The 27887-nt window shown below is 47.0% G+C and overlaps 1 protein-coding gene across 3 annotated transcripts; it reads left to right on the top strand.

The window, feature by feature from the left end:
* Nucleotides 1-454: 454 nt before the first annotated feature.
* Nucleotides 455-25216, top strand: LOC307215058 (transmembrane 4 L6 family member 1-like; the record flags this gene model as incomplete). Of its 3 annotated transcripts, none has more annotated exons than XM_079974217.1 (6): nucleotides 455-623; nucleotides 9500-9682; nucleotides 18603-18668; nucleotides 20377-20522; nucleotides 21834-22014; nucleotides 23649-25216. In XM_079974217.1, the coding sequence occupies exons 1-6, from the start codon at nucleotides 621-623 to the stop codon at nucleotides 23667-23669; spliced, it is 600 nt and encodes a 199-aa protein (XP_079830343.1). In that variant the 5' UTR covers nucleotides 455-620. The 3 variants fall into 3 exon arrangements, with proteins under 3 accessions (XP_079830343.1, XP_079830344.1, XP_079830345.1); XM_079974219.1 differs by lacking the exon at nucleotides 455-623 and adding an exon at nucleotides 4061-4119; XM_079974218.1 differs by lacking the exon at nucleotides 23649-25216 and having other exon boundaries at nucleotides 21834-22026.
* Between the last annotated feature and the right edge of the window lie 2671 nt (nucleotides 25217-27887).

Genomic DNA, 27887 nt, shown 5'->3' with positions numbered 1-27887 from the left:
ACACATAGAAGTCTGTGACCTTACAGCTTAGATGTATGTGTACACACACACACACACACACACACACACACACACACACACACACACGGGGTCTGGTCTACATTGTTTTTAATTCCCAAATATGTCAACTGCCTTGAGACAGCGGTTTAGAAGCTGATTAATAAATCAATGGAAATAATCATAACAATAAAAAGCAGCACAGTTGTGCCTGTTTACATTCCCTTTCCCATGATTTGAGCTGTGCAACAACAAGAGAGCTCCGACTTTTTTTTTTTAACGAAAGACAAATGCACAGAAGTAAGGCAGTGTTGATCAATATAACCAGGAGCCATTGATCAGTGGAACAGAGCAATGCTTTCATTGCCTTAAAAATCAATCATGCACGGTCACACACACAAACATAAACACAGAGTACCGGATATCTCGCAGCCAAATTTTAGGGTATTTTTTTGTGTGTGTTCCCAAATAGTGTGATAGAAGGAACCATTTGCTTGCTTGCTCGACTACGGCAACAACGCTTTAACTCCAGAAAGTTTGAAGAGATTTGACAACGGGCTAGCATTTGCACAGGGTCTTCTCAAGGGTGTATTGTTTCGAAGTTCAGCCTCGTAACAAAGTTCATGGTAAGTTTGATTGGCACATTAAGGTAAGTGAATGTCTGCTGAAATCTTTTAGGCAGCCTTTAGGCACCATAGATAAAAATGAATGTGTAATGGTAGACTAACTTCAAAGAACCTGCAGTGAAGTTGCACATCGTATCAGATTCCTAAGGCACAAGCCATCGGAACGTTCCTTCTTTGTAATAATAATAATAATAATAATAATAATAATAATAATAATATATTTATATCCTGCCCATCTGGCTGGGTTTCCCCAGCCACTCTGGGTGGCTCCAAGCAGATTAAAAACAGAATGATGTAAAACATCAAACATTAAAAACAGCACTGAAAAGAATGGGTTCAATGCATGAGCATCGAGTTCCGGCAGCAATCCTGATCTTTTCAATGCGGTTTGCACAAAGGACCATCTCACTAGATGGTGCCCCGCATGCGTTTTCTGCTGCGATTACACAAATCGGACAATCAATGCGTATCTAGGCTCCCAGACTTTGGTGCTGATGGCAGAGGAACAAATTTGCACTGCTCTGAAACGGAAAGCTGGCTTTTATTAGATGTGTTGGTTCCGGAATAGCAGGACGCAGCAGTTGAGGTGATAACCTTTTCTGAACCAAAGTTTGACCTGTGATTACTTATTAACACATGCAAGTCACCTCCTTTCCCCCCTCTTAAAGTGTGTGGAGGACTCGAGGCAGGAGGTGTCAGGTTTATATAGGGCAAGGGTGGGTGTGATGGCCTGGGACTTGGGCTCGGATTCGGAACCGGAGGAGTCTCCGTCCGCACCGGAGCCTTTGCCTCAGGCGGCCTCTGAACCGAGTCTGGGGCCTTATTCTGAAGAGCCCCAGTCTGCACAGGTTCCCCTGCAACAAGAACCAGCTGAGCCGAGTCAGGGGCCTGAGCCTGTCTTGGCTCCAGATGCGGGGATGACCTTGTTGCCTTCTGCTGGGCAATCACGTACAGCTGCTCCACTACCAGTTGGGTCAGGAGAGTCTGAGGCGGCCTCTGGGTCTAGTAACCCACTGAAATCTGCAGAGACTCATGTCTGAGAGAAGGAGAGACCTGAGTACTCGCAGGAGGAGTGCTCGCCTTCAGGCAAGACAGGGAGGTGAGTCACCGGGGGATCAGGACCAGCCGTTACCCCGACAAAGATAAAAGGCTGTCGGACCCCACCCCAGGTTGTGGGAGCAAGATTGCTGCTTGTTGGAATCTGCCTGTTACCCTGTGCTTGACCTAGCCTGGTTTCCTGCCTTGGCCCTGTTGGACTGACTCCTCGTGGGATCCTTGGATTTGGGACCAGACCTGGACCATGTTGCTCAGGTTAACCCCCGGGCCCAGCACAGTGAGAAAGCTCAGACTTGGGGGCCAAACGCAGCCCTCCAGACCTCTCCATCTCATGCTTGGGACTCTCCCCAGGCCACACAACCTCTCCTGGCATTGCTTCACCCTCTGCAACGGAGTGTTTCTGCCTGGCAAGAATGTGCCCTTGAACTGTGAGATAAAGACTCTTGCTTAGCTGGATGGAGTCTGACGCGGGAGAGGGGGGCAGGGATTTGTAGGGAACCATACTGGCCAGGAGGCACGAGTCAGAGGCAGGGGAAGCTTCAGAGCTGGAGGGTGGAGCACCGGATGGGCTATAGAAGTGACAGTGTTGTTTTTGACAATACGGTGGTACCTCGGGTTAAGAACTTAATTTGTTCTGGAGGTCTGTTCTTAACCTGAAACTGTTCTTAACCTGAGGCACCACTTTAGCTAATGGGGCCTCCCACTGCCACCGTGCTGCCACTGCACGATTTCTGTTCTCATCCTGAAACAAAGTTCTTAACCCGAGGTACTATTTCTGGGTTAGCGGAGTCTGTAACCTGAAGTGTCTGTAACCTGAGGTACCACTGTAAAGAGTTAGCTATCTGCTGTGTTCATTCATTGGAAATGTGTAGAAACTACCCTACTGCAAGGCTTACAGCCATTGCTCCACCCACTTTCACCTCTGGCCCCACCCACCGCCAGCATGTTGGCCCCAAGAGGAAGAAGAGGCTACCCACAACAACAGGTCCCTCAAATGGGCCCAGAGGGGAGGTGAGGACAAAGAAATGGGACCACGCCTAATGGCCACACCTCCCAACAGCCACAAATTCAGTGGAAGCACGAAAGGAACGTCTCTTCCACATGATCAGAAGCTCAGGATTGCTGATCATGCAGTAGAGCCCCATGTAGCTATAACAGTGTGCGCATTACAGGTCCCTTTTTTTTTACTAACACTGAACATGCAGACGTTGGGAGTGTGACCAGCACTGTTTTGGTTCCTTCTCCAACGGCCATAGCTTCCAAGCACTCAAGGACTTTGCTGTGCAAGATTCACCCAGGCATCCATTAAGTATTCATTCTGATTTTCTTGCACAACGCTTACACGTAGTTAGTTAGATTGCATCTGGTCTTTATCCAGCATTTCTGCTGATTTGCTTCCTGGATGTTTATGTGTCTTCACATTAATCGTATGTTCGTCCCATATTTTCCAATGCCTTTAACCCATCACTTCCCAAACCACAAAAAGTCCATGGGGGGGGGGAGTAGATTTGTTGGATTAGGGCAACAGAGTCTTCATTGACTTTAAATGCACAAACCTAGAGTTATGGTGGGACGCAGGTGGCACTGTGGGTTAAACCACAGAGCGTAGGGCTTGCCGATCAGAAGGTCGGCGGTTCGAATCCCCGCGACAGGGTGAGTTCCCGTTGCTCGGTCCCTGCTCCTGCCAACCTAGCAGTTCGAAAGCACCTCAAAGTGCAAGTAGATAAATAGGTACCGCTCCAGAGGGAAGGTAAATGGCGTTTCTATGCGCTGCTCTGGTTCGCCAAAAGCGGCTTAGTCATGCTGGCTACATGACCTGGAAGCTGTACATCGGCTTCCTCGGCCAATAAAGCGAGATGAGCTCCACAACCCCAGAGTCGGCCACAACTGGACCCAGTGGTCAGGGGTCCCTTTACCTTTACCTTTAAAGTATGCATTAGATTCCCGCCCCCTGCAAAATACTGACAGAGCCTCCCACAGTGTTTATTGTGGGTCCCTCCCTCACCCTGTTATTTGATTGATAACTTCCTCTTGTTTTGTTTCCCTAAACTGTGATGTTGAAAACCATTTCAAACATAATGATGGTGACGGGTGGAGGCTTTCAAAGAGCTGCAGAAAGTCAATGTGACTTCAAGGTGCCCATTGACCAATGGAACAGTCCCTGGAAAAAAAATCCATAATGCAGAGTGACACATGGCCTCGGTGCCTGCCAAATGGAAGTTGTTTGGGGTATTTCCTCGTTCTTTGGTGTGGGTTTCACGTATTTGTTTAATGGAAGTTAAAACCCTCCAGAGGGTTTATTGGCCTTCCTAAGGCTGCTATGGAGAACGAGGGGGAAGTATAAAATCTGAAGCCATCAGAAAGATTAGATTCCTCACCCCTTTCCCAGCTGGAGATTTTACAGTTTGGGATACATTTGCCTGCCTGTACGATAAATAAGGTAAGGATTGATGCTGTCATCGCCGTCATATTTCAGGAGGAATCCAAAAGATCTCCTTAAGGAGAAAATCTGCCTAATGTCAATTTTGGCTTACAGGTGGGTCAGGATTTGGGCTTGTCAGATTCCTATTGAGGCTAGCTAGGATTGGTGGAGTTCCCAACTTGTCCATCTGTTATCAGTCTGGTTTTTATTAAGAAGATGCGCAAACTTGTTATTGTTTGGACAGTATCTTTGCATTTTTGCTTGAAGCCGAATCCTTTTTTTCTTGCAATTTGAAGAAAACATTGGTTTGTTTCTTATTGCTCCAAAGGTCAAACTCCATCATCTATCTATGTGACACAGGCAATTTAAAAAAAATAAATGGAGCTGATTGTTAGACACCTTCCTTATGTCTTCTAATCAGAGCAAAAGCAGATCTCTTCCCTTCCCTAACTCAGCTAAGGATGTGGAAATGGCTTATTTAATTTGTTTGGAGTGGAACACAGAAAAAAGGCTGGAACCAAGAGACAGAGAGCTGAGATTGAGCTAACAGCATTGTGAGTCTGTCCCCCAACCCTGATGAATTACTACTGCCATCAGCCCCAGCCAGCTCAGGAAACCTGAATAAGCTGTGCCTCCACCTGTATATCTGTAAATGAACTCAGATATTACATATAACACCTTAACCTTCCATATCTTCCTCCCAAAGGTTATTAGGCTAGGGCGAATACTGCATCCCCAGAATTTCACACTGCTCAGAGAAGCTAGGAGAAGCAAGTTGAGCATAGTAATATTGTAATCTACAATTTGATGATTCTATGGTTGTTGGATTCTATGTCAAGTTTGGTTTCTCAGTCTCTCATTTCCCCAATCTTAAATTCAGTTCTCCACATTTGCATATAAGTTTGCATTAAAAGAAAAAAAAACTTCAAGGAAATACATCAGCTTTTTGGTGCAAATTTCTCCTAATATACCCACTTTCCATGTGTACGTTTGCCTAACATACACATTTTTGCAAGGTGATTTTCCCTACTATAATACATTTGTGCATGCTGTTTTCAATAACATGTGGTTTTTTAGGCATGTATACTTGGCTGGAGAACTGCATTGAAGAATTTGGAAAGGTGCAAATTTCAAAGGAGAGCTGAATTTCGATTCACATGTTTCAGAAAGAGCCAGTTGTTGTTGTTGTTTAGTCGATTAGTCGTGTCCGACTCTTCGTGACCCCATGACCAGAGCACGCCAGGCACTCCTGTCTTCCACTGCCTCCCGCAGTTTGGTCAAACTCATGCTGGTAACTTCAAGAACACTGTCCAACCATCTTGTCCTCTGTCATCCCCTTCTCCTTGTGCCCTCCATCTTTCCCAACATCAGGGTCTTTTCCAGGGAGTCTTCTCTTCTCATGAGGTGGCCAAAGTATTGGAGCCTCAGCTTCACAATCTGTCCTTCCAGTGAGCACTCAGGGCTGATTTCCTTCAGAATGGAGAGGTTTGATCTTCTTGCAGTCCATGGGACTCTCAAGAGTCTCCTCCAGCACCATAATTCAAAAGCATCAATTCTTCGGCGATCAGCCTTCTTTATGGTCCAGCTCTCACTTCCATACATCACTATTGGGGAAACCATAGCTTTAACTATACGGACCTTTGTTGGCAAGGTGATGTCTCTGCTTTTTAAGATGCTGTCTAGGTTTGTCATTGCTTTTCTCCCAAGAAGCAGGCGTCTTTTAATTTAATGACTGCTGTCACCATCTGCAGTGATCATGGAGCCCAAGAAAGTAAAATCTCTCACTGCCTCCATTTCTAGAGCCAATTAGCTAGGTTTAAATGCAAACAGTATCTGATTTCTCTGATTTCTCTTCCATCCCAATTTAGAAATGATGAGGAAGTTTGTGTATCTAAATTATGTGCCTAAATTTGTTATGTGTATCAGTCTTTTTTCTTTTTTTTATCTTTTTCTTGTCTTCTGTGTAGATGTATTTTTCCTTTAATTTATATCTTTTTTGTGTATGTTGCAGATGAAACTTAATAAAAAGAATTTAAAAAAAATATAGAAATGACGAGGAAGGGGAGGCGAAAACACAGGCTGCTGTTTTTAGTGGTATACATGTAAACTCCATAATGCCTATTTTCTGCAGCCTTTCCTGTTTGTTTGTTTGCTTGCTTGCTTGCTTGCTTGCTTGCTTTTAAGTCTCCTGCATGTTAGAAGATATTGCAATGATGTGAGGAATACCTCTGCCAAGAGATGGTGCTATAGGATTTTTTGCTGCTACTGGGTCCCCCCCCAACTTCTTTCTGAAATATAAGATTATGTACATATTGCTATGTTTCCCATCCTCCCCTAACGGGGAGAAGTTCCAGGACAGTACTAATTGGGCTTGGCTTCTTTTGGCTCAGAACATACTGGAGAGACCTGTCAGGAGTAAGCATGGACCAATGGTAGCAAATAGTATGGGAAGCAGCCCTACTAGAAAAATTAACCAATAAACTGAAACTGACACGGGGACAAATAGAAGAAGACGCCTTCACCCCGGTATGGCTCCCCTTTATCACATACACAGCCCTACAAGACAACGACAAAAATCCACCAACAGCATAGAAATCAATACGGCTAACCTGATCCAAAACACCCACCCACCCCACTCACACATGAAAACAAAGACCACCGCAGCCAACTACAAATGAACAACCACACCCTAGGCCAACCCCAACCTCTCTCACCACCAAAGGAACACAAGCAAACACCAAAGAACCTGCACAAGAAATGCTGACACCAAACCCTACATATAGTAAGTGTTAGGTTGTGGGGTGAACATATCAGACGACACAGCGATTCTTCAAACAGCTCTTGTTTATTCACAGGCCAGGACAGAACTGAACTGAAGGGTTCAGTCAGCCTGCTTATATAGAGCTCCAGTACAATGTAACTGTAACAATTTTCTAAAACTATCCAATCACCGAACGTCACTTTCGATCCCTTATTTGCACAACTACAAATAAGGTACACCCCTGCTGGCCCAGGGTGAGAACTTCAGTACATAACAGTAAGTAAAATAGAAACATCGCCACCCACAACCATCTTTTCCCCCTCCACCTCTTTACCCCTTTTCTTCCTAATGTCTCAACAAATGAAATTGATTTGTAAATGTTACATGGGGGAAAAACATGAGAGAGAGACATTGCATACTTCTGTAAATCAACAAAATCTTTAATAAAAATAAATAAACAAAAGAACATACTGGAGACTTAGTGTATCTTTGCAATGTTTGTAAAAACACATTTGAAAAGATAGATTTCTTCCCAAATATACAAGTGGAGTCTAAACAGAGGCAAACAGCAGACACTCTTACATGGCAGCAGATATGCTAGTGTTGCCATACGTCCGGAATTTCCCAGACATAGTTGGGATTCGGCCGTCGGAAACAGAGAGCTTGATGCCATCAACCTTCCAGCCAAATCGCGGCTCACTGTTGTGTCTGCTGTCCCTTTGCTGTCTCTCTCTTGACTTTTAAACAGCAGTTTCCCTGTGGAGTGAATAATCAGACAATAGGCACAATACGGGAGTGGCTGGAGCTCTCAGTGGTAGAGTCCTTGCTTTGCATCCAGAATGTCCCATGTTCAATCCCCAGTCACTCCAGACGGGGCTGGCAATGATAATGGTCAGCTTCCACTCAGCAGAGACCAGGAATGGAGAACTGGCATCCCTCCCAGAAGATGTTGACACTCCAGCTTCCATCAGCTCCCACCAGTACCAGCCAGCATGACCAATGGACAGGGATGATGATCTATTCAATTTCCATCTCACCCTTCCTCCCACAGGAGTCAAAGGAATTGTGGGAATTATGGAGCATCTGGGAGTTGGACAGCGACATCTAGAGGTCCATAAGCACCAAGGGATGTGGGTGGCACTGTGGTCTAAACCACTGAGCCTCTTGGGCTTGCCGATCAGAAGGTTGGCAGCTCGAATCCCTGTCGCGATGGGTGAGCTCCCGTTGCTCTGTCCCAGCTCCTGCCAACCTAGCAGTTCGAAAGCACGCCAGTGCAAGTAGATAAATAGGTACCACTGTGGTGGGAAGGTAAACGGCGTTTCTGTGCGCTCTGGCTTCCCTCATGGTGTTCCGTTGTGCCAGAAGCAGTTCAGTCATGCTGGCCACATGACCTGGAAAGCTGTCTGTGGACAAACGCCGGCTCCCTCAGCCTGAAAGCGAAATGAGCACCAGAACCCCATAGTCGCCTTTGACTGGCCTTAACCATCCAGGGCTCCTTTACTTTTTTTTACCTTTACCATAATCACCCATAACTGGCCTAGATATTATTGGGCTAGATGGATCAGTGGTCTGATTCAAAATAAGACAGCTGTTTACCGCCCATTTATCAGGAAGCATCTCACTTAAATGCCATGAATGGTCTTCTCCCACAATCAGAAGGCACCCTGTTTTATTTCCCTGATTTCCACATGATTTATATACTGCTTGATTGTAAAAAGCAGTTTACAAAAAAGGATAAAACAGTAAGATTGTTAGTAAAAGAAGAAGTTAAGAACGACTTAAAACATTCAAAACATCATAATTTAAAACATTGAAAACATTGAAAACATAAAACCACCAGTAAGCTAAATGGCAGATTAAATCGCACGTTAACATTCTGCATGTCTGGGTAGCAACGGCGGAGCTTCATGCTCCGGCACCGGGGGCAGAGAGCAGGTGGAGGCGGGGCTGGTGCGCATCCCAGGGGTGGGGTACAACGCCTGCCGGGGCGGGGCCCCCGCATGGGGGGGCAGCCACGATAGCACCCTGGGGATCACACTGCTGGGGGTGCTGCATTCCCCCCACTGGCATTCCTCTGCCAGTACTGGGTAGGCTTAGAAGATTTCTTAGCAAAGCTGCCTGCCTGAGGTCAATAGGCAGGGAGTTCCAAAGTTTGTGTGCCGTCACACTAAAAGATGGATTTGCAACTTCTGCAGAGCAAAGCAGCTGAGCTGGCATATATAGTTAAAGCCAGTCTAGCAAGTAAACTGTTCCCAAGCTGTTATATACTAACACAGGCATCCTCAACCTGCAGCCCTCCAGATGTTTTGGCCTACAACTCCCATAATCCCTAGCTAACAGGACCAGTGGTCAGGGATGATGGGAATTGTAGTCCAAAACATATAGAGGGCCGAAGGTTGGGGATGCCTGTACTAACACCTTGAAAATGACCTGGCAGCAAATTGGCAGATCTCTCAGCAGAGATGTTCTATGTTGACAGCGCCTCACTCCTGTCAGCAACCGCGGTGCAGCATTCTGCACTAACTGAAGCTTCTGGATCAAAGGCAGCGGAAGCCCCATTCTTCATTTTATAGGGATCCACTTTTATGCAATACATCTACTCAGCCTTTTCTTTTCGTTCCCCATGTCCTTCCTAAGAAGAGATACAGGATGTGCACGGGAAAATGCTCCAAATGCATTGGGATTGCCCTCCTGCCTCTGGCTGTCTGCGCTATCGTCTCCAATCTCCTCCTCTACTTCCCTAATGGAGAAGTGTTGGAACCACGCAGGATCACGGACCTGGTCTGGTTCTTCCACGGTATTCTTGGAGCTGGAATATTGGTAAGGAAAAAGCTGGCACTGTTTCTCTTATTCATGTTTTCAGCTTTATGTGAAACGAACCTAAAGGGAACCTAACGCAGGGCAGATCTGAACTAGAAAACAATATTGATTTATATATATAAAGAGAGAGAGAGACGAGAGAGAGAGAGAGATGATAGATATGATAGATAACATTTATTTATTCAGATTAAATTTTTACAGTCACATATCCAACATACAACATAATAATAAGATTCCAAAGAATCTCGTCCCCTTTGTCAGTCCTATTGTGAATCATTTCCTCCTGCATCTTTTATGATAATCCAAATCTTTTACCTCTCCATTGTGCCCAAAATTCACCATTAAACTACAAGTGATATTCCAATCCTATTAATGGTTTTAACTGTTTACAATGGTCTTTACGATAAGTTACAAATTTTCCCTATTCCATATTAAAATTTTGGTCTTCCTGATTTCTAATTCCTTTGGTCATTTTAGCCTTTTCGGCATAATCCATCAACTTGATCTGCCATTCTTCTCTGGTAGGGACTTTATCTTCTTTCCATCTCTGGGCCGATAACATAAAACGGAGTCGAATGTATACTGGAAATGTAAGGAAACAGAAGGTACCTTTTATCATATGTGATGGAAATGTAAGGTGGTACAAGAATTTTGGGAAATGATATATAATGAGTTGAAAAAAATGTTTAAAATAACCTTTTCTAAAAACAAACAAACCCAAAGCCTTCCTTTTAGGAATTCTAGGTGCTGAAATCCCAAGGGAGCAGAAAAGACTATTTATGTATGCGACCACGGCTGCATGGATGTTATTGTCCCATAAATCAATACTGATTTTATACTTTATGCAAGATGTAATGATGACCGGACGCGGGTGGCGCTGTGGGTTAAACCACAGAGCCTAGGGCTTGCCGATCAGAAGGTCGGCGGTTCGAATCCCCACGACGGGGTGAGCTCCTGTTGCTCGGTCCCAGCTCCTGCCCACCTAGCAGTTCGAAAACACGTCAAAGTGCAAGTAGATAAATAGGTACCGCTCTGGCAGGAAGGTAAACAGCGTTTCCGTGCGCTGCTCTGGTCCACCAGAAGCAGCTTAGTCATGCTGGCCACATGACCCGGAAGCTGTACGCCGGCTCCCTCGGCCAATAAAGCGAGATGAGCGCCGCAACCCCAGAGTTGGCCACGACTGGACCTAATGGTCAGGGGTCCCTTTACCTTTACCTTAACGATGACCACCAACTTGAATGGTTTCAAAAGTGGGTTAGACAAATTAATGGGGGATAAGAATGGCTACTAGCCATGATGATGATTAATAAAAGAATACACACACACACACACACACACACACACACACACACACCTTTCATTTCTAGAAGAAATACTTAGGTAAGTTTTTGGCATCTGTCATTCTTGAGAGACAATGGCGTGCGCCTCCGGGGGTGAAGTCAAACTGCTGCGTTAGCGGCACTGAAGTGAGCTCCCGGGGCTCAAGCCTGGGCAGTGTGTGTGGAGGTCTGGACTGATGTCAAGACCACCCTCTCGGCCTCACTGATGTGGTTCAAAGGAAAGCAGAGCAATACGTTTGGCACCAGCTTGGCTGCAGGAGTTGCCAGAAGGAGGCGTACAAGACACAATCCAACTGTCTTAGTCTTAGGGACGAAAAGTTTACTCCTTAGCCTTTTCATCTCCCGAAGATATCCTGCAAGGCAGCAGAGGTTTAGGATCAGAATTTCCATTCTCCTAGATGGAGGACCTTCCCAGATTGATGAGCCCCCACCTGCCCCTCACATCCATAGCTGTCAACTTTCAGATTTGAAAATAAGGGATCAGCAGCCTCACCTGTCCCGGGGACGGTCTACGGGATATCTAACAATCCAGGATAGCAGCAGGAAGCAGCAGGAAATGGCGCTGGAATAAGGGAATTTCCCGCAAAAAAAGGGAAGGTTGGGCCGTTAGAAGGACACAGGCCAGAGTTGTGGGTTTGTGAGCTGAGTTAGAAGCAGGGCGCAGGCAGAAGCCTGTGAAACCAAGGCCGAGGCTATGAGAGAAGCAGGGAGGAGGAGGACAGTCTGCCGAGACCCAGCCCCATGTGATGAACTGGATCTAAGGCATGGGTAGGGAAACTAAGGCCCGGGGGCTGGATCCGGCCCAATTGCCTTCTATATCTGGCCCACGGACAGTCCGGGAATCAGCGTGTTTTTACATGAGTAGAATGTGTGCTTTTATTTAAAATGCATCTCTGGGTTATTTGTGGGGCATAGGAATTTGTTCATTCCCCCTCCCCAAAAAAATAGTCCAGCCCCCCACAAGGTCTGAGGGACAGTGGGCCAGCCCCCTGCTGAAAATGTTGGCTGACCCCTGCTCTAAGAGGCAGGCAGAGGGCAGGGCCATCCTGGACCATAGCTGTCAACTTTTCCCTTTTCTTGCGAGGAATCCTATTCGGAATAAGGGAATTTTCCTTAAAAAAAGGGAAACGTTGACAGCTGTGCCCTGGATGGGAAGAGGGAGCGGTGCGGAGAAATAAGGAATCTTCATTTAAAAAAGAAGAAGCAGCTTTGTGCGTTTGCATCTAATCTTGCCCCTTTCTAAAATTTATTTATCGGTTTGTGTTTTTCTTTTGGTAAATCTACCGAAAATTAAAATAAAACTGGGAATAAGAGGTTCTCTCAGGACAGCGGAAGGCCTGTGTGGCAGTCAACCTATTTCTAATAGGAAATGTTCTGGGTGTGGGGGGTGTGACAAAAATGTGGGGTTGAGGAGGGGCAGTTGGGTTGGGGAGTGAGAAATGCTCCTATTTTCATGTGGGGAATGTTGCAGGGTATGAGATAAGAGACATATGGGAGGCCACAACCAGCCCCCTTCAGGGAAAACAGCTTATTTATGTTGTGTTGGTTTTTAAAAGAAGCACCCAAACGTCATCATCAAGGAAAGGCATGAGCAGAGAGGCAGTGTGGTTTGTGTTCTCAGCCAGAATATCACTTCTTGGGAAACATTTAAATAGAAATAGCCTAAGGTCAGATTGGTTGGCGTCAGACATGCGCATGAAGAACAGCAAAGGGGGAGGCGCACCCATCGATCTTCCGAATACCGACAACAGCACTTTGAGAGTAGATATTGACCCTTAATGCAGACTGCTGCAATTAAAGTGCATGTTTCCCCGTGAAATGACATATGCGCTGACCGTTGGCGGGTTGTTCATTCCTGCAAACACCGCTGTACAGTTTGCATTTTGGATGCCATCGGTTTGTTGTTAAATAACGGCTGGTGTTTTACTGCTGCTTCCCCGGGGGAGCCTTTTAAAAACGTTTACCTTCCCCATGATTCCAGACACAAGGGCTTTACTCTCCATTCATCACTAGAATGAATGGGAAATGGTCACTGAACTCGCTATATCCAGAAAAGCTTGATTCAAATCCAGAAGAGTATCTGTCTGTTAAGGCACCATTGTTTATTTTTCAGGGCTACTTTCCCCTCGGTGTGTTATGTTTATAGCTGTTTCGGTGCTGGTGTCTTACTGTAATGAAAGCCAAAATATTGAAGATTGCTTCCCCATCTCGCATTGCGTGGCAATACCCGCCCCCTCCCACAGATGGGTAAATAAAGACACGAACAACAGAATTTTAGGTTAATGGGAGAAAATGGCCACAACTTTATTGATTACAGGTAAGAGCGGTATTGGCCTTAGGCATTGGCCCTAACAGACTATCCGGTTCTAACCGGGAAGAGTTAACACCAACAGGGGGAGCCACCCCAGATGTACATCCGTAGGCGCTCCCCAAGGGGTTACCGCTCGGGAGCGCGCTTTAGGCCCTAGCCTCCGTAGGTTTCGGACAAGGCGACGCTCCTCGGAATCCTTTAAAGAACCACCCTTCATGAATTGGGGAAGGTGATGGCGATCCTCCCCCCCGACCTCATTTGCATAACAATACCCCGGCCAATGCCTAACCGCCACACGAGCCAGTTTCGCCGCCAATACCCTCAAACCTGCAACCAATCCCTGATTCCCTGAAAAATGTCTGACAGCCAAATGTCATTCCCTGCATCAGAGAGATGCACGCCATCCCCGCGATAGAGTGATTCATTGCTGAACTGAATGCATGGGTGTTTAATAACCAGGCCACCCATGGCTGCCACTCTATGCGCCACCGAGCGCTCCAAGATCCTCCTGGCTCTGCTCACTGCCACAGGATTTGCGGCGTCCCGCCAAATGCGCCACTCTAGCAAGGAAGACCAGATTATTGTCGTATTAGAATACAGGGCCCGCAACTCCTCCAGGTCATTGAAAATGCTCCACCTCAAGTCCACCCCTTTTCTATAAGCCAGGTCATTCTCGCCCAGTTGTATGACCAGCGCATCAGGTGGACCTTCCGCTGTAACTCTTTTTGTAACTGTTGGGAGAAACTCATCCCAACGCATTCCCCGCCGCGCAATCCAGGACACTTCAACATAGCCAGGGAGTTGCAGGTCCCCGCACCAGCCTCTGGAAGCCGCACGCAATCTTGCCCAGTGCACGATACTGTGGCCAATGATCCAGAGACGCACCGCCCCGGTACCTGAAATAAGAGAGTGAGAGAACCGGGTCAGGGGGGCTGGTGAGGTAAGGGGGAGTTAACGGGGGTTGCGGATGTAATCCCTGTATGCATTAGACTTCCACCGCCCCATGTCCATTATCCTCTCGGCCGGTAAACCCATGTGCACAGCGGTAGTCGCGGCTCCAATGCGGAAAGAGTGCGCGGCATACTCCCCGGGTGGAAGACCAATGGCCGCGACCGCCTTGCGCATAACCCTCGTGAACTGGTGTTTAGACAGATGCGCGCCATCGGCATGAATGAAAAAGGGGCCGCTGGCCTTTGGTCTTGCGCACAGAAACTTTCTAGCATCCTTTACTGGACAAGGGCCAGCCTGTAGGCGGATTAGCGCCCCTCTACCAAGCTGATCGGGACGCAGGTGGCGCTGTGGGTTAAAGCCTCAGCGCCTAGGGCTTGCCGATCGAAAGGTCGGCGGTTCGAATCCTTGCGGCGGGGTGCGCTCCCGCTGCTCGGTCCCAGCGCCTGCCAACCTAGCAGTTCGAAAGCACCTCCGGGTGCAAGTAGATAAATAGGGACCGCTTACCAGCGGGAAGGTAAACGGCGTTTCCATGTGCGGCTCTGGCTCTGGCCAGAGCAGCGATGTCACGCTGGCCACGTGACCCGGAAGTGTCTCCGGACAGCGCTGGCCCCTGGCCTCTTAAGTGAGATGGGCGCACAACCCCAGAGTCTGTCAAGACTGGCCCGTACGGGCAGGGGTACCTTTACCTTTACCTTACCAAGCTGATCGGTCTTAGAGCTGCGGATTTTGAGTATTACCTCGGAGCTGGACAAGGTTACGTCTTCCAACAGTAGCCCCCTGTTGCTACTAGACGGCTGGTCCTCACAGACCACCTCGCCTATGCGCAAGGCCCCGAAGAAGGCGAAGGAAAATGCTGCAGAAAACAGCCTGGCCTCGTACTTGGACCAGCAGACGACCCTGAGCTTCCCACGAATCTGGGTGAATCGTGGCTGCTGCAAAGAGGAAAAGGGGCGAGCCCAGGCTAGCCTGACCTTAAGTGCACTCAGGAAGGCCCGCCCCTGAAGCCATCCCATTGGCTAGTGACGCTGCCGCTGAATAATAATGAGATCTAGTTCCCGCGGGGCTTGTGTTAGCCCCGCGAGATTGTGGGCGGGGTCGTGAGCCCGCAACACCCCCCCCTCCTAAGATCGGGAGTGGCTTTGTACGATAGCCTTTTTGAAAATTTGATGTGAGGTTAACTTATCATTTGGGGCAAAGCACATCTTGATTTAAACAAATCCGTCAACGAATGGCTCAAAAGCGACTGGTTAGTGGATTTAAACTCTTAAAATGGCAACAACTGTTAGTTGGAGGGAATAATAATAATAATAATAATAATAATAATAATAATAATAATAATAATTTTATTATATATACACTGCCCATCTGGCTGGGTTACCCCAGCCACTCTGGGCGGCTTTCAACACACATAAAAACATAAGATAACATCAAACATTAAAAACTTCCCAATACTGTACAGGGCTGCCTTCAGATGTCTTATAAAAGTTCTGTAGTTCGTTATCTCATTGAAATCTGATGGGAAGGCATACAAATAGTTGTTGTTGGAGGCTATAAAAATGTCCCTTAAGCAGATGGAAGGTTTTTTTTGCGGGGGGAGGGTTGCGTGAGGAAAAGTGAGTCACATAATCAATATTAAGAAGTGCTTAGAATTCCTGGGTCAATTAGGAAGTTGAACCAGAGGCCACCATTCTGGGCTGTGCTAACTGAACCACCGAGAACATCTCTCCATTATGCCAGCCTTCTGGCAAAGTTCCACTTTAGCTGCAAAAGATAGAGAGAGAGAATGAGAGAACAAATACACCACGTCCTCTATGGCACACAATTGTCCTTGGAATGAGGCTAGATAAAAGAAAAAGCAAATGTGCAGATTGTGCAGAAGGGCCTCCAGGAATTACCGTATTTTTCGCCCCATAGGACGCACCGGCCCATAGGACGCACCAAGGTTTCTGGGGGGGAAATAAAGGGAAAAAAATTATTTCCCCCCCAGGCACTTGTGGGGCCGGCAGCGGGGAGAAGCGCTCTTCTCCCAGCTGCCCGCCTTCAGACCAGGTCCGGGGACAGCGGGAAGACGCGCTGCGCCTCCCAGCTGTCCCCAGAGCTTGCGTTTTTTGGGGGGGGAAATGAATAAAAAAAAATTATTCTCCCCCCCCAGCCGCGGCTGCCGCCCCAAGCCTTGCGCACACCTGCCCGAAGCATGGGGCACCCTCCGGAGGGCTCCCCGTGCTTCGGGCAGCAGGGTGCCGCCCCAAGCCTCGCACGCCCGGCAGGACCTCCCACTGGGCGCGCAAGGCTTGCGGACGCTCGCCCGAAGCACGGGGAGCCCTCCGGAGGGCTCCGCATGCTTCGGGCGGCAGGCTGCCGCCCCAAGCCTCACGCGCCCGGCAGGACCTCCCACTGGGCGCGCAAGGCTTGCGGAGACTCGCCGCGGCTGCAGGCTGCTGCCCGCAAGCCTTGTGAGCCCGCGGCAACTCCCGCGGGCTTGCAAGGCTTGCGGATAGCTTCCTGAAGCCTGGAGAGCGAGAGGGGTTGGTCGCACCGATGCCTCTCGCTCTCCAGGCTTCAGCGAAAGCCTGCATTCGCCCTATAGGACGCACACACATTTCCCCTTCATTTTTGGAGGGGGAAAAGTGTGTCCTATGGGGCGAAAAATACGGTAGTTGGCTTTGGGTGTCGCAAGAAATGAGAGGGGGAGCACCAATGGGTTGCTGAACTTCCATTTTCCGCCACCAGTTCCCTTCTGCAACCGAGATAAGAAACTTCAGCAATATCCTTAAAGTCTCTGGTGTTCGGAAAAGGAGTGTCTGGCCTAGACTTGATGTGGTGTTATGCTTAGAGTGTTGGACTATGACCTGAGAGACCAGGCGTTTAAATCCTCACTCAGCCTTATAAAAGCTCATTGGGCGACCTTGGGCCAGTCACTAACTCTTAGCCTAACCTACCTCACAAGGTTGTTGTGTGGATGAAATGGGGAGATGGAGAACCATCAGACCACCTTGAACTCCTTGGAAGAAAAGGTGGTGTGTGTGTGTGTGTATTAACAAATCAACGTGGTGCACATAACTCTATTCGTTGATGTATTCAGTTTCCAGTTAACCCTCCTCACCCCCCCCCCAAATGACAGTTTATTAGACTCTGTGCTGTTTATGCCTACAAGTTTTTTGCCATGTCTACAGGATGTCACCCTCAGCGAAATGATATCATTTCCCTATTTAATCCAATTTATAGCTGCAGAAGTTCTGGTAAGGAGAAAGAACCAACTAACAAAATACCATTTTTACTTGAAAGTAATGCACACCTTTTTTGGCCAAATGACATCGCGAAAATCAGGATGTGCACTAGATTTGATGGCGCCTTTACATCCGCCAGCGAATACTTTTTGGTTTCAAGGTTTTGAAAATCTGAGGTGTGCGTTAGATTCGATGGCTCATTAGAATTCACGTAAATACAGTAGTAAATCCGAATTAAGGGGTGGAACCATTTTTATGTGAACTTGCATACATAAACAGCACCACAGCTACAATAAACTGCTGCATATGTGGAAGTGTCCTATGATAAATGGTTACAAATCCGCTCTGGAAATTGGGGCAGGGAAGTGTAGTTATGACGTTATAGGCATTACCCAATAGACACCTTCCACAGATGACTTTCCCACATTCAAGCGAAAACACTCTGAAATGCTTCAGGGCTGTTCTTGTCCCATCCTTTGTTGTTGTTGTTTAGTCGTTTAGTCGTGTCCAGGCACTCCTGTCTTCCACTGCCTCCCACAGTTTGGTCAAACTCATGCTGGTAGCTTCAAGAACACTGTCCAACCATCTCGGTCTCTGTCGTCCCCTTCTCCTTGTGCCCTCCATCTTTCCCAACATCAGGGTCTTTTCCAGGGCGTCTTCTCTTCTCATGAGGTGGCCAAAGTATTGGAGCCTCAGCTTCAGGATCTGTCCTTCCAGTGAGCACTCAGGGCTGATTTCCTTCAGAATGGAGAGGTTTGATCTTCTTGCAGTCCATGGGACTCTCAAGAGTCTCCTCCAACACCATAATTCAAAAGCATCAATTCTTCGGCGATCAGCCTTCTGTCCCATCCTTACCACTACAAAAATGTCTGTTTATTTGCAGACAAGAAGAATAACTATCAGACCCCATGCGGCACTCCTGTTTAGAATTCTACCGCTTGCCTTCAGCTTGATGTCTCATTCCTCATGCATGTCAGCTGCCCTCAACACTGAACACAATTTTGTCTTGGCAAAAGCCTTTGTTTGCTTGTGTAATAACAACGACTGCTTTCTTCCACCACCATTTAATGTGTGCTTTCCTTTTCCTCCAGGTTTTCTTGCCAGCATTTATGCTATTGGGTGCGGGTGAAGCCAAATGCTGCGCTAACAGATGTGGGGTAAGCAAAGCCTTGTAAATTGGGGGGAGAGAAATGCTCCTTTCTGTTTCCCCTTCGCCCCAGTTTCTCCACATCATCTCTTAGTCAGCATTCCATGGTCAATGAGAACAGTCAGTCCTCGCTGGGTTGTTTTGAATTCCCTTCCCCTTAATATAAGGATGTGGGTGGCACTGTGGGTTAAACCACAGAGCCTAGGACTTGCCGAAGGTCGGCGGTTCAAATTCCTGCGACGGGGTGAGCTCCCGTTGCTCTGTCCCTGCTCCTGCCCACCTAGCAGTTCGAAAGCACATCAAAGTGCAGGTAGATAAATAGGTACCACTCTGGTGGGAAGGTGAACAGCATTTCTGTGCACTGCTCTTGTCTGGCCTATGGAGCGAAATGAGCGCGCAACCCGAGTTGGTCATGACTGGACCTAATGGTCAGGGGTCCCTTTACCTTTACCTTTTACCCCTTAATATTCTTCTCTACTTCTTCAAACTCTGAATGAATAATACAGAATCTAGAGAGAATAGTGCAATTTAAAGAAATTACCTATGAAATTTAAAGAAAACTGAGGAACTTAAAGCAAAGCAATATTTATAATTTATAATGGCACAAACTAACGGCTATACTGTATTGACGAATCGATCAAACGCTCAACCTGAAGCAACTTAAAGCCGAGGTATGACTGTACATATATGTTTTTTTAATTTCGGTTTGTACTGCATATGAAACAGAGAACACTTATTATAACAGCAGACAAAAAATAAAAGATAAAAACAAAACTGTAAGATGGGCACACAGAATGAGTACATTTGCCTGTGGGTTAAAATAAACTCAAAGAAAAGACTATTGGTGTGATCAGAAAAAGTGTACGCTTTTTCATATTGATCTGGAACTGGGCCAGGGTTTGGACTTTTCTATATTTTGTATAAATTTCATTACTTATGTTGGCAGGATCATAGTCTGATTTACCACAGTCTGGGAGGAGGGATAGTATACGCAAGGGCCTTCCTTCACCAGTGGTTCTTTGTGCAGGCACTGTTGATCGTTTGACTCTCTCCAAGGCCTGTTTTTCTAAACGTGTTATGGTTTTGCTTTTGTTTTGCTTCCTAGCTGTTCTTCATGTTGGAGACGTCTAGTTCTGGTGATAGCACGATGCTTCCTTCTAATCTCATCTTTCAGAATGCCAAGGTCTCACGTAGGAGGCTGCTGCCTAGCACAAAACTGCAAACAGTTCACTCAGAGATGATTCAGAGTTGCATATTTAATCTATCTTTGATCCATCATGGCTTCTTTGCTGTGTGCCTCGAAGCTGCCAGAAGGGTTCCTCCAGAAAACCTGTTTATGAAGCATCTGTCCTGATTTGTTTGCAGTGAGATGGGACGACGTTGGTTACTTAACGAGCGTTTGCTTTCGTTATTCGCTTGCAGACAGGTTAAATGACTGTCACTTTCCTTATTGCCCACCCAACTGTTGGGGAAGCTGCTTCGTTGAGCAAGGTCTCCCAGTCAAGTATAATTGTGCGAAACTGAATTTGCAAATGTGTGATGGAATCCCATCTGAAAATTGCAACAGTCTGGAAGTACTTGTAGTTGCTGGTTCCACGGGCCTATCTAGGTTCAGGTGAACAGGCGGGGGATCAACCCCACTGCTAGTCAGGTCGAAATTGCATATACCTTTTGGAGTTCCAAACGGCTATGATGCTAACATGTCTATTGCCTTCCAGATGGTCCTCTCTCTCGTCTTTGCTGTGCTCGGAGTTGTCGGTGGACTGTACTGTGTGATCATCTCATCCTTGGGGTTAATTAGTGGTCCTCTCTGTGATATTGGTGATGAAGTATACATCTACCCTTTCAGGAATGACAGCTTAGCGTGAGTATAATGGAGCCCCTCTACCATCAACATCACTACTGCAAAGTTTGTGCAAAGAAATGGTATATACCACAGCAGCAAGGACATAGCTGCCGGTTGCCCAGTTTCCCCCTCTCCCATTCTTCTGTCCACTTTCCCATTTGCTGTAGCAAGGGAGCCGGTGGAGGACGATGACGACACACTTGATGGAGAGGGCAGAGCCAGCAAGCACAACCTGCCCTCCCTTCCCCCCGATATGATGACAACCATGTAAGCTGCAGATGATTATAATGGGCCTCAAAGTAAGAGCTGGAAACCGTGGTTTGGAAGTGCGTTTTCAACTTGGAGGCAATCTTACGGTCACTATAGTTTGCTGTCTTCGGATGCAACAAGAAACTGTGGAGGTTTCTTGGAAACCAGGAAGAGATAAAACTAGTGTGCTTCAGGAGTGAAGGGGAATATGAGAGCCTAAGCGATGGAATATGAGAGCCTAAGCCATGGAATATGAGAACCTAAGCCTTTGGGATGCGGGTGGCGCTGTGGCTTAAACCACAGAGCCTAGGGCTTGCCGATCAGAAGGTCGGCAGTTTGAATCCCCGCGACGGGGTGAGCTCCCGTTGCTCGATCCCTGCTCCTGCCAACCTAGCAGTTCAAAAGCATGTCAAAGTGCAAGTAGATAAATAGGTACAGCTATGGCGGGAAGGTAAACGGCGTTTCCGTGCGCTGCTCTGGTTCGCCAGAAGCAGCTTAGGCATGCTGGCCACATGACCCAGAAGCTGTACTCCGGCTCCCTCGGCCAATAAAGCGAGATGAGCGCCTCAACCCCAGAGTCGTCCGTGACTGGACCTAACGGTCAGGGGTCCCTTTACCTATACCACCTTTTAGGCCAATTGCCTCACAAAGTGATCATAGTCATAACACATCAATAAACAATTGTTTTCTATATAGATTAAAATACTGTAACACTTTATACCGAGTTCCCCATGACCGATGCCTTAAAATGAACTAAGAATGTTGGGAAATTAAAGCTACACTAGGAATTTGGTTCATTTCAGACAAGTCATAGTTAAGATCAACCATGGTTTGTTGGGTTCAGAGGATGTTGCAAAGTGTGGTTAATTAAAAAGGGAAGGAAAAGTTTCTGGACTCCTCTCCCCAGCTGCACCGGGGAAGAGGAAGGAGTGTGTGGACCCGATGAAGGCTAGACTTATTCCTGTTATGATAAACCATTGTTTGCTATGATTCCTGAATGCAGCCTTTAAGTCTGATGAAGGAAGTATTTCTCAGCTGAAAGTTTCTAGCAAAACTCAGTTTTGACCTCTCCCTTTGTAGGGACAATTATTTGTTTAACCAGACAACCTGGAGCATCTGCAAAAAACCCGAAAATATCATCCTTTGGAACATTGTGTTGTTTTCCCTCCTGCTGGCAATCGGCATGGCTGAAGCCATCCTCTGCCTCATCCAAGTGGTCAACAGTCTCATCGGGTTCATACGTGGCTTGAGGGAAAGAAAGGTGAGTGCATGAGAGAAAATTGGGGTGTGCACTTCAGATCTTCCCGCCTCCAATAAAGTGTAGCAGAACAGGGGAAGATAGAAGAAAAGGCAACGCAAGCATTACAGGGCATAGAATATATTCCTTATAAAAACAGTTGTGCGAATGAGGTCTAGAAAACCATGAGTTGTATTTGAGAGAATGAACTGGTTTATCCTTGGTTTATGAAGGAATGAAACTGGTTGGCCATTTTGTATTTGGGTTTTAGTTGTGAAACGTTTGCTTTGCACTCAGATCAGATATTGGGAACCTTTGGCCCACCTTTGTATGGCTACCGCTGCAGTTGCCCATTTGTATTCAATGTGTCATGGTAGGTTGTACAGTGGTACCTCTGGTTGCGAACAGGATCCATTCAGGAGCCCTGTTCGCAACATGAAAAGAACGCAACCTGTGTCTGTGCACGCACGGGTCGTGATTCGCCTCTTCTGCACATGTGCATGATGTCATTTTGCATGTCTGCGCATGCGCGAGTGGCGAAACCAGGAAGTAACCCTTTCCAGTACTTTTGGGTCACCGCGGGACGCAATTTGAAAACACGCAACCTGAAGCAAGCGTAACATGAGGTATGACTGTGTTCCTATTTGGGGGAATCTCAGGCCTCTAGGCCAACTGTGGCCCTCAGACCTCTCTCTTAGGCCCCTAGGACTCTCCCCAACCTCTCTCCAGGCCTGCCCCTCCTCATCCGTGCTCTAGGCCCTCCTGACTGGAATGTGTCTTTGAACAGTGATAATCCCTCTTGGCTGACTGGCTGAAAGACAGGTAGGTGTGTGTGTGTGTGTGTGTGTGTGTGTGTGTGTGTGGAAAATGGCCTACTGTACAATGATAAAATTGACATGGTGGGAGGCAGCAATGCTTCTGAATACCAGTTGCTAAAAACCACAGGAGAAGATTGTGCTATTGGGCTCGAATCCAGTCACTTTTATTGTATATAGCCAAAGGCCTTTACGATGGACGACAGGGAATAAAAGGAAAACTTCCTGCCAGCACAAATTTGGCTACCTGGGGTGTAATATATAGATGTTTATCTGCTAGGAGTTGTGCTTGAATTCTGCTTGTATGCTTCCCACTGGCACCTGACCACTATAAGAATGGGGTGCTAAATTTAGATAGACCATTGGCCTGATCTGGCCTGCTGTTATATAGGGTGGGGTTGCCATATTTCAAAAAGTGAATTTTGAAATAGTTTTTTAAAGGAAATTCGCCCAAAACTTCCAACATGTGTTGCCATACTTCAAGATTTTCCAGGACATTTCAGCGCTTTCTGCCCGGACCCTGCTTCCGACGGCCGAATCCTAGCTATGCCCAGGAATTTCCGGACGTATGGCAACCCTAATATGGTGGTTCCCCATAGCTTGGGTGCACAACCTGTCTCCACCAGAACCGTGTGTTCTGTATTTGCAGGCCCAAGTTCATGGAACTCCTTTCCAGTTAAGGTCAGACATATCTCCTCCCTATTGAACATCTGGGGCCAAGTCAAGACTTTTATTGTTGTTATTATTTAAATTAAATTCTGAAAAAGTAAAATGAAACTCTGCTGTCTGATTGTGATCTTGACTTATTTTGTTAAAAGAACTCATCCTTTCGCTTGCTTGCAGACGGATATTGCAGGAATGTGACCGGCCTACGAAGAAGACGAAAGACAAATAACCAACAGCCAACATGTGTAAAGTCAGGATAGTGTGTGTTGTATATTTATAGCCGTGGTGGGGAGCCTGGGGCCCTCCAGATATTGCTGGACTCCCAACTCCCATCAGCTCCAGCCAGCATGGCCAATGGTCAGGAATCATGCGAGTTGCATGTAACCTGGGAATATCTAGAGAGTCACAGGTTCCCCACCCCAGATTTATAGGAACCAGAAACACAGCGGATTCTTATAACCACAGAAAGAATCCCAAAATGTTCTTTTTATATATATATAAAGTTAAAACACTATATAGGTAGGGGGAAAGGTTGTGTGTAATTTATTTAGGACTTTTCTGAGATTATACTAGATGGACCATTGGCCTGATCCTGCAGCCTATCCTATGGTCACCAGATTTTTTTCAATGAATCTGGGGACACTTTTTTAAAAAGCTGAGTAGCAACAGGGAGTCAGTAGTGGGGATGGTGAGGCAAAAGACCCTGGGCCCAAGCACACATGCATATTGTATAAAGGTGCAAAGCCCTTCTTTCGCACCCTGTGAAACATAAATACGTAGAGTTTTTTAAAAAACTGGGCAATGGCTGCCCACCCGTGGCTCCTGAGCCTTCCCTGATCTGTCAAAACAAAGGGGGGAAGGGGGCAGGAGATCGAGGGAGGCTCGGGAGTCATGGCTGAGCGGCGCGCCATTGCCCAGTTTTTAAAAAACTCTGCACATTTATGTTTCACAGGGTGCGAAAGAAGGGCTTTGCACCTTGCCCGGCAGAGAAACCGCATGCCTTGCACCCTTTCTGGGCAACAGCCGCCCACCCGCAACTCCCGAGCCTCCCCCATCAGTCAAAACAAAGGGGGAAGTGGGCAGGAGATCTGTACCACCGGACGTCCCCGGTTCTCCTTCGGCAGCGGCAGCAGCAGGCAGCAGCTCGGAGCCAGCCAGAGCCAACTGCGCTACCAGGCTGGCTCCGGGCTGCTGAGGCAGCCGCCGCCACATTTCCCAGGGATAGATTTGCAAATCTGGGGACATTCCAGGGATGGAATTTGTCCGGGGACAGATTTGCAAATCCAGGAACTGTCTCCGGGAACGTCTGGTAACCCTAGCCTATCCTTGTGTTCTTGTGTTTCATTTATTCCATCTCCCTTTTGAGAGCAAGCAAAGGACAGGTGGGTGTCCTGCCCCCCCCCCAACGTAAATCCTGGTTCCACTCATTGGCTTTTAGCAAATAAATTATGCTGTTCGATTCAGACATGCTCCCGTGCCATGTGGAATAGCAACATGAATAAAAAGCCCCTTAAACTGCTGGGTGCAATACAAAGAGAAGCCAAAGTACCCTAGCAATATTTAATCTTCTGTCCCACATGCAGATTTTACAGCTATTATTATAAATGAGCTAGTTTTTGTGTACTAACCATGCAAACAAAAATCGTGCCCTGTTCATCCTCCTCCTCCTCCTCCTCCTCCTCCGCCTTCTCTCTCTCTCTCTCTCTCTCTCTCTCTCTCTCTCTCACACACACACACACACACACACACACGATGTGTTTTACATCACAGTCAGAATCAGCATGCCTCTGAATTGCTGGAAATCTCAAATGGAGTTAAGTGCAGTTGCACCCCCGGTGTCTTCCCTCTCACCTGCAAGTGAGGGGAGCACCCTGTTGCAACAGTTCAATAAAGGCCAAGCCTACAGGCTGCTGATTTAAAAAAAAAAAAAAAAAAAGTGCAGTTGCACCGCTGCTTGCAGGGTTCCCATAGGCTTCTGGTTGGCAACTGTGAGATCAGGATGCTTCACTTGACAGTAGAGGTTCTTATGTTCTTAGGTGCCTGAGATTAATCCCAGGAAAGAGAGAGCCAGAGATAGATGTTTATGGTGTCTAGAATGGGCAAACAAATGATGTATATTCTGAAACCTTACACTTTACCTTGTTTTAGAGACGTATGCATTTAAACCAGTCTTGTATCTTTTCTGGGCTTCTGTCTGTATCATGTCTTGCCTGTAAATATTAAATGTTGTTGTATTATTATTTGAGGCATGCTTCTTTTATTAGTTGGAAGAGCGACTGGCTAAAGGAGGCTGCGTGGCAGAGTCCGCTCAGGCAGGCTTGCACACGTATCCAGTCTTGAAAACCACATTTTGCTTCATATCCATTTGCTGCAGGACAATCACTGTATTTTTCACTCCATAAGACGCAGCTGACCATAAGACGCGCCTAGTTTTTAGAGGGGGAATGCAAGGAAAAAAATATTCTTCATAGGGAGCGCTGAGCAGAGCCTGTATGCATCCCGGGCTCTGCTCAGCTCTCCCTTTCACAAGCCGCGTGGAGCGTGTGTGCAGCGCTTGCAGGCTTTTCCCTGTGGAGGGAGAAGGGCAGCCCAGAGAACTCTGTCCCTTTAAAGGCGCTCTGTTCCTTTAAAGGGAGCGTGGCTCTTGGGGGCTTTTGCGGGAGGTGGGAGAAGGGACAGAGTGCGGCTAAGCGCAGCGATCCCTCTCACTGTTCTGGCTTCTGGGATAGCTGCACAGCCTGCATTCGCTCCATAAGACTCACACACATTTCGCCTTACTTTTTAGGAGGGAAAAAGTGTGTCTTATAGAGCGAAAAATGCAGTACATTCTTCCTCAAAGGAGATGAACGCCTTGAATTTTAAATTCCTAAACAGTGGCAGAGTAGGTTAGCCTGAGAGTAGAGATTGGTGATTTCATTTTTCCAATCTCTAATTCACTTCTTCATGTTTCCACATCAGTTTGCAAATTCTTCCTTTTTAAAGACTTCGGTAAGATTCATCGTTTTAGTGTGAATTGGGACATTTTTATGCAGTTTTCCACGATATACACATTTTTTGCAATGCATTCTTATACCTTGTTTTCACTAATATACACTTTGCCCTAGTACATATATTTGCATACACATTCCTTGGTTGGAGAGCTGCATTGCAAAATTCAAAAAAGTGCTCACTACAAAGGATGGGCCTGTTTTGGTTTGCATCTTGTTTTGTGAATTAGGCAAGTGTGAATTACATAAGTTCACATTTAAATGTGAACTCGATCAAATTGCAGTTCCCTAGCTGAAAGACATTGACTTGCACAAGGCCAGCCTAATGCTTGAGCTCTTCGCTCTTCGCTCTCCCTCTCCCTTTCTTTCTCTTGTATGCCCCCCCCCCAATTCCAAAGCACCTACCTTCTAAGTTCTTTATTAATTTGTATCCACTCTTCCTAACAACGAGGAAGAAATTCACTTCGGTTCATGAACCTACCTGATTTGTACTTCCCAAAACAAGATACAAACAGGAAATCGGCTCCACTTCCCAGTGAGGAGGAGTTGCAGTGGACCATGTGGCCACCCACTCCACTCCGGGGGCAGTTAGGCATTGGTTGATCTTATGATGGGGGAGGGGAGGTGTGGCCATCACCTGCCCCTCCAAACTTAAAGGTATTCTGTTAAAGGAATCCAGGGGTGTGGATCTTGTCCAAAGTCCGGGATTGGGCCTGGGCCATGCCACGACCCCGTCGGGAACCCAGGGGGAGTTTGAGTTGGTTTGCATCAACGGGGCTCCCCCTACCGGTGGTTGACCCTTACTGGACTCCCTGCATGATGGGCAGGAGTCAGATATAGTTGGGTCAATTCCAATGCCTAAGCCAATACCGCTCACATCCTGTAACCAATAAAGTTGTGGCCTAAATTTGCGTAATAACATTAACCTAATTTCTGTGACCTTGTGTCTTATTCATCAACGAGGGGGTGGTCTTGGGGCCTCGACACGCAATGCACCAAAATCCACGCGTCTCTGAATTCTGCAGTGCAGCTCTCCAATAAAAAGAGAGAGAGAGATTTGTATTAAAAGGAACGTATTAGAAAGCGTGCGTCAAAACATAATGTTGAAAGTAACATTAAAATGCATCATATCAGAGAAATGGTTTGCAACAATGTGTACACAAGGAGAAATGTGCTCCAAAATGGTATATAGGATGCTGCCATGCACCAAGTTAGATCACCATATCTCAGTATTTCTCACAATCATTGGCAATGGATCTCCAGGGCTTCAGACAGGAGCTGAACCTGGGACCTTCTGCATAAGAGGCGGCACAGGATGTTTTGCTACTGTAAGCAAAACATCCCCCCTCCCCACCGCTGCCCACAGACTCAGGCCCCCTCCCTGCCCCCACTGTCGCCCCGGCACTGCCACCTTGCCACCACAACTAAC

Source organism: Podarcis cretensis (genome assembly GCF_951804945.1).
Source record: "Podarcis cretensis genome assembly, chromosome: 4".
Lineage (NCBI taxonomy): Eukaryota > Metazoa > Chordata > Lepidosauria > Squamata > Lacertidae > Podarcis > Podarcis cretensis.
The sequence above is the reverse complement of the archived record's forward strand: the minus strand, read 5'-3'. Positions and strand labels throughout refer to the sequence as shown.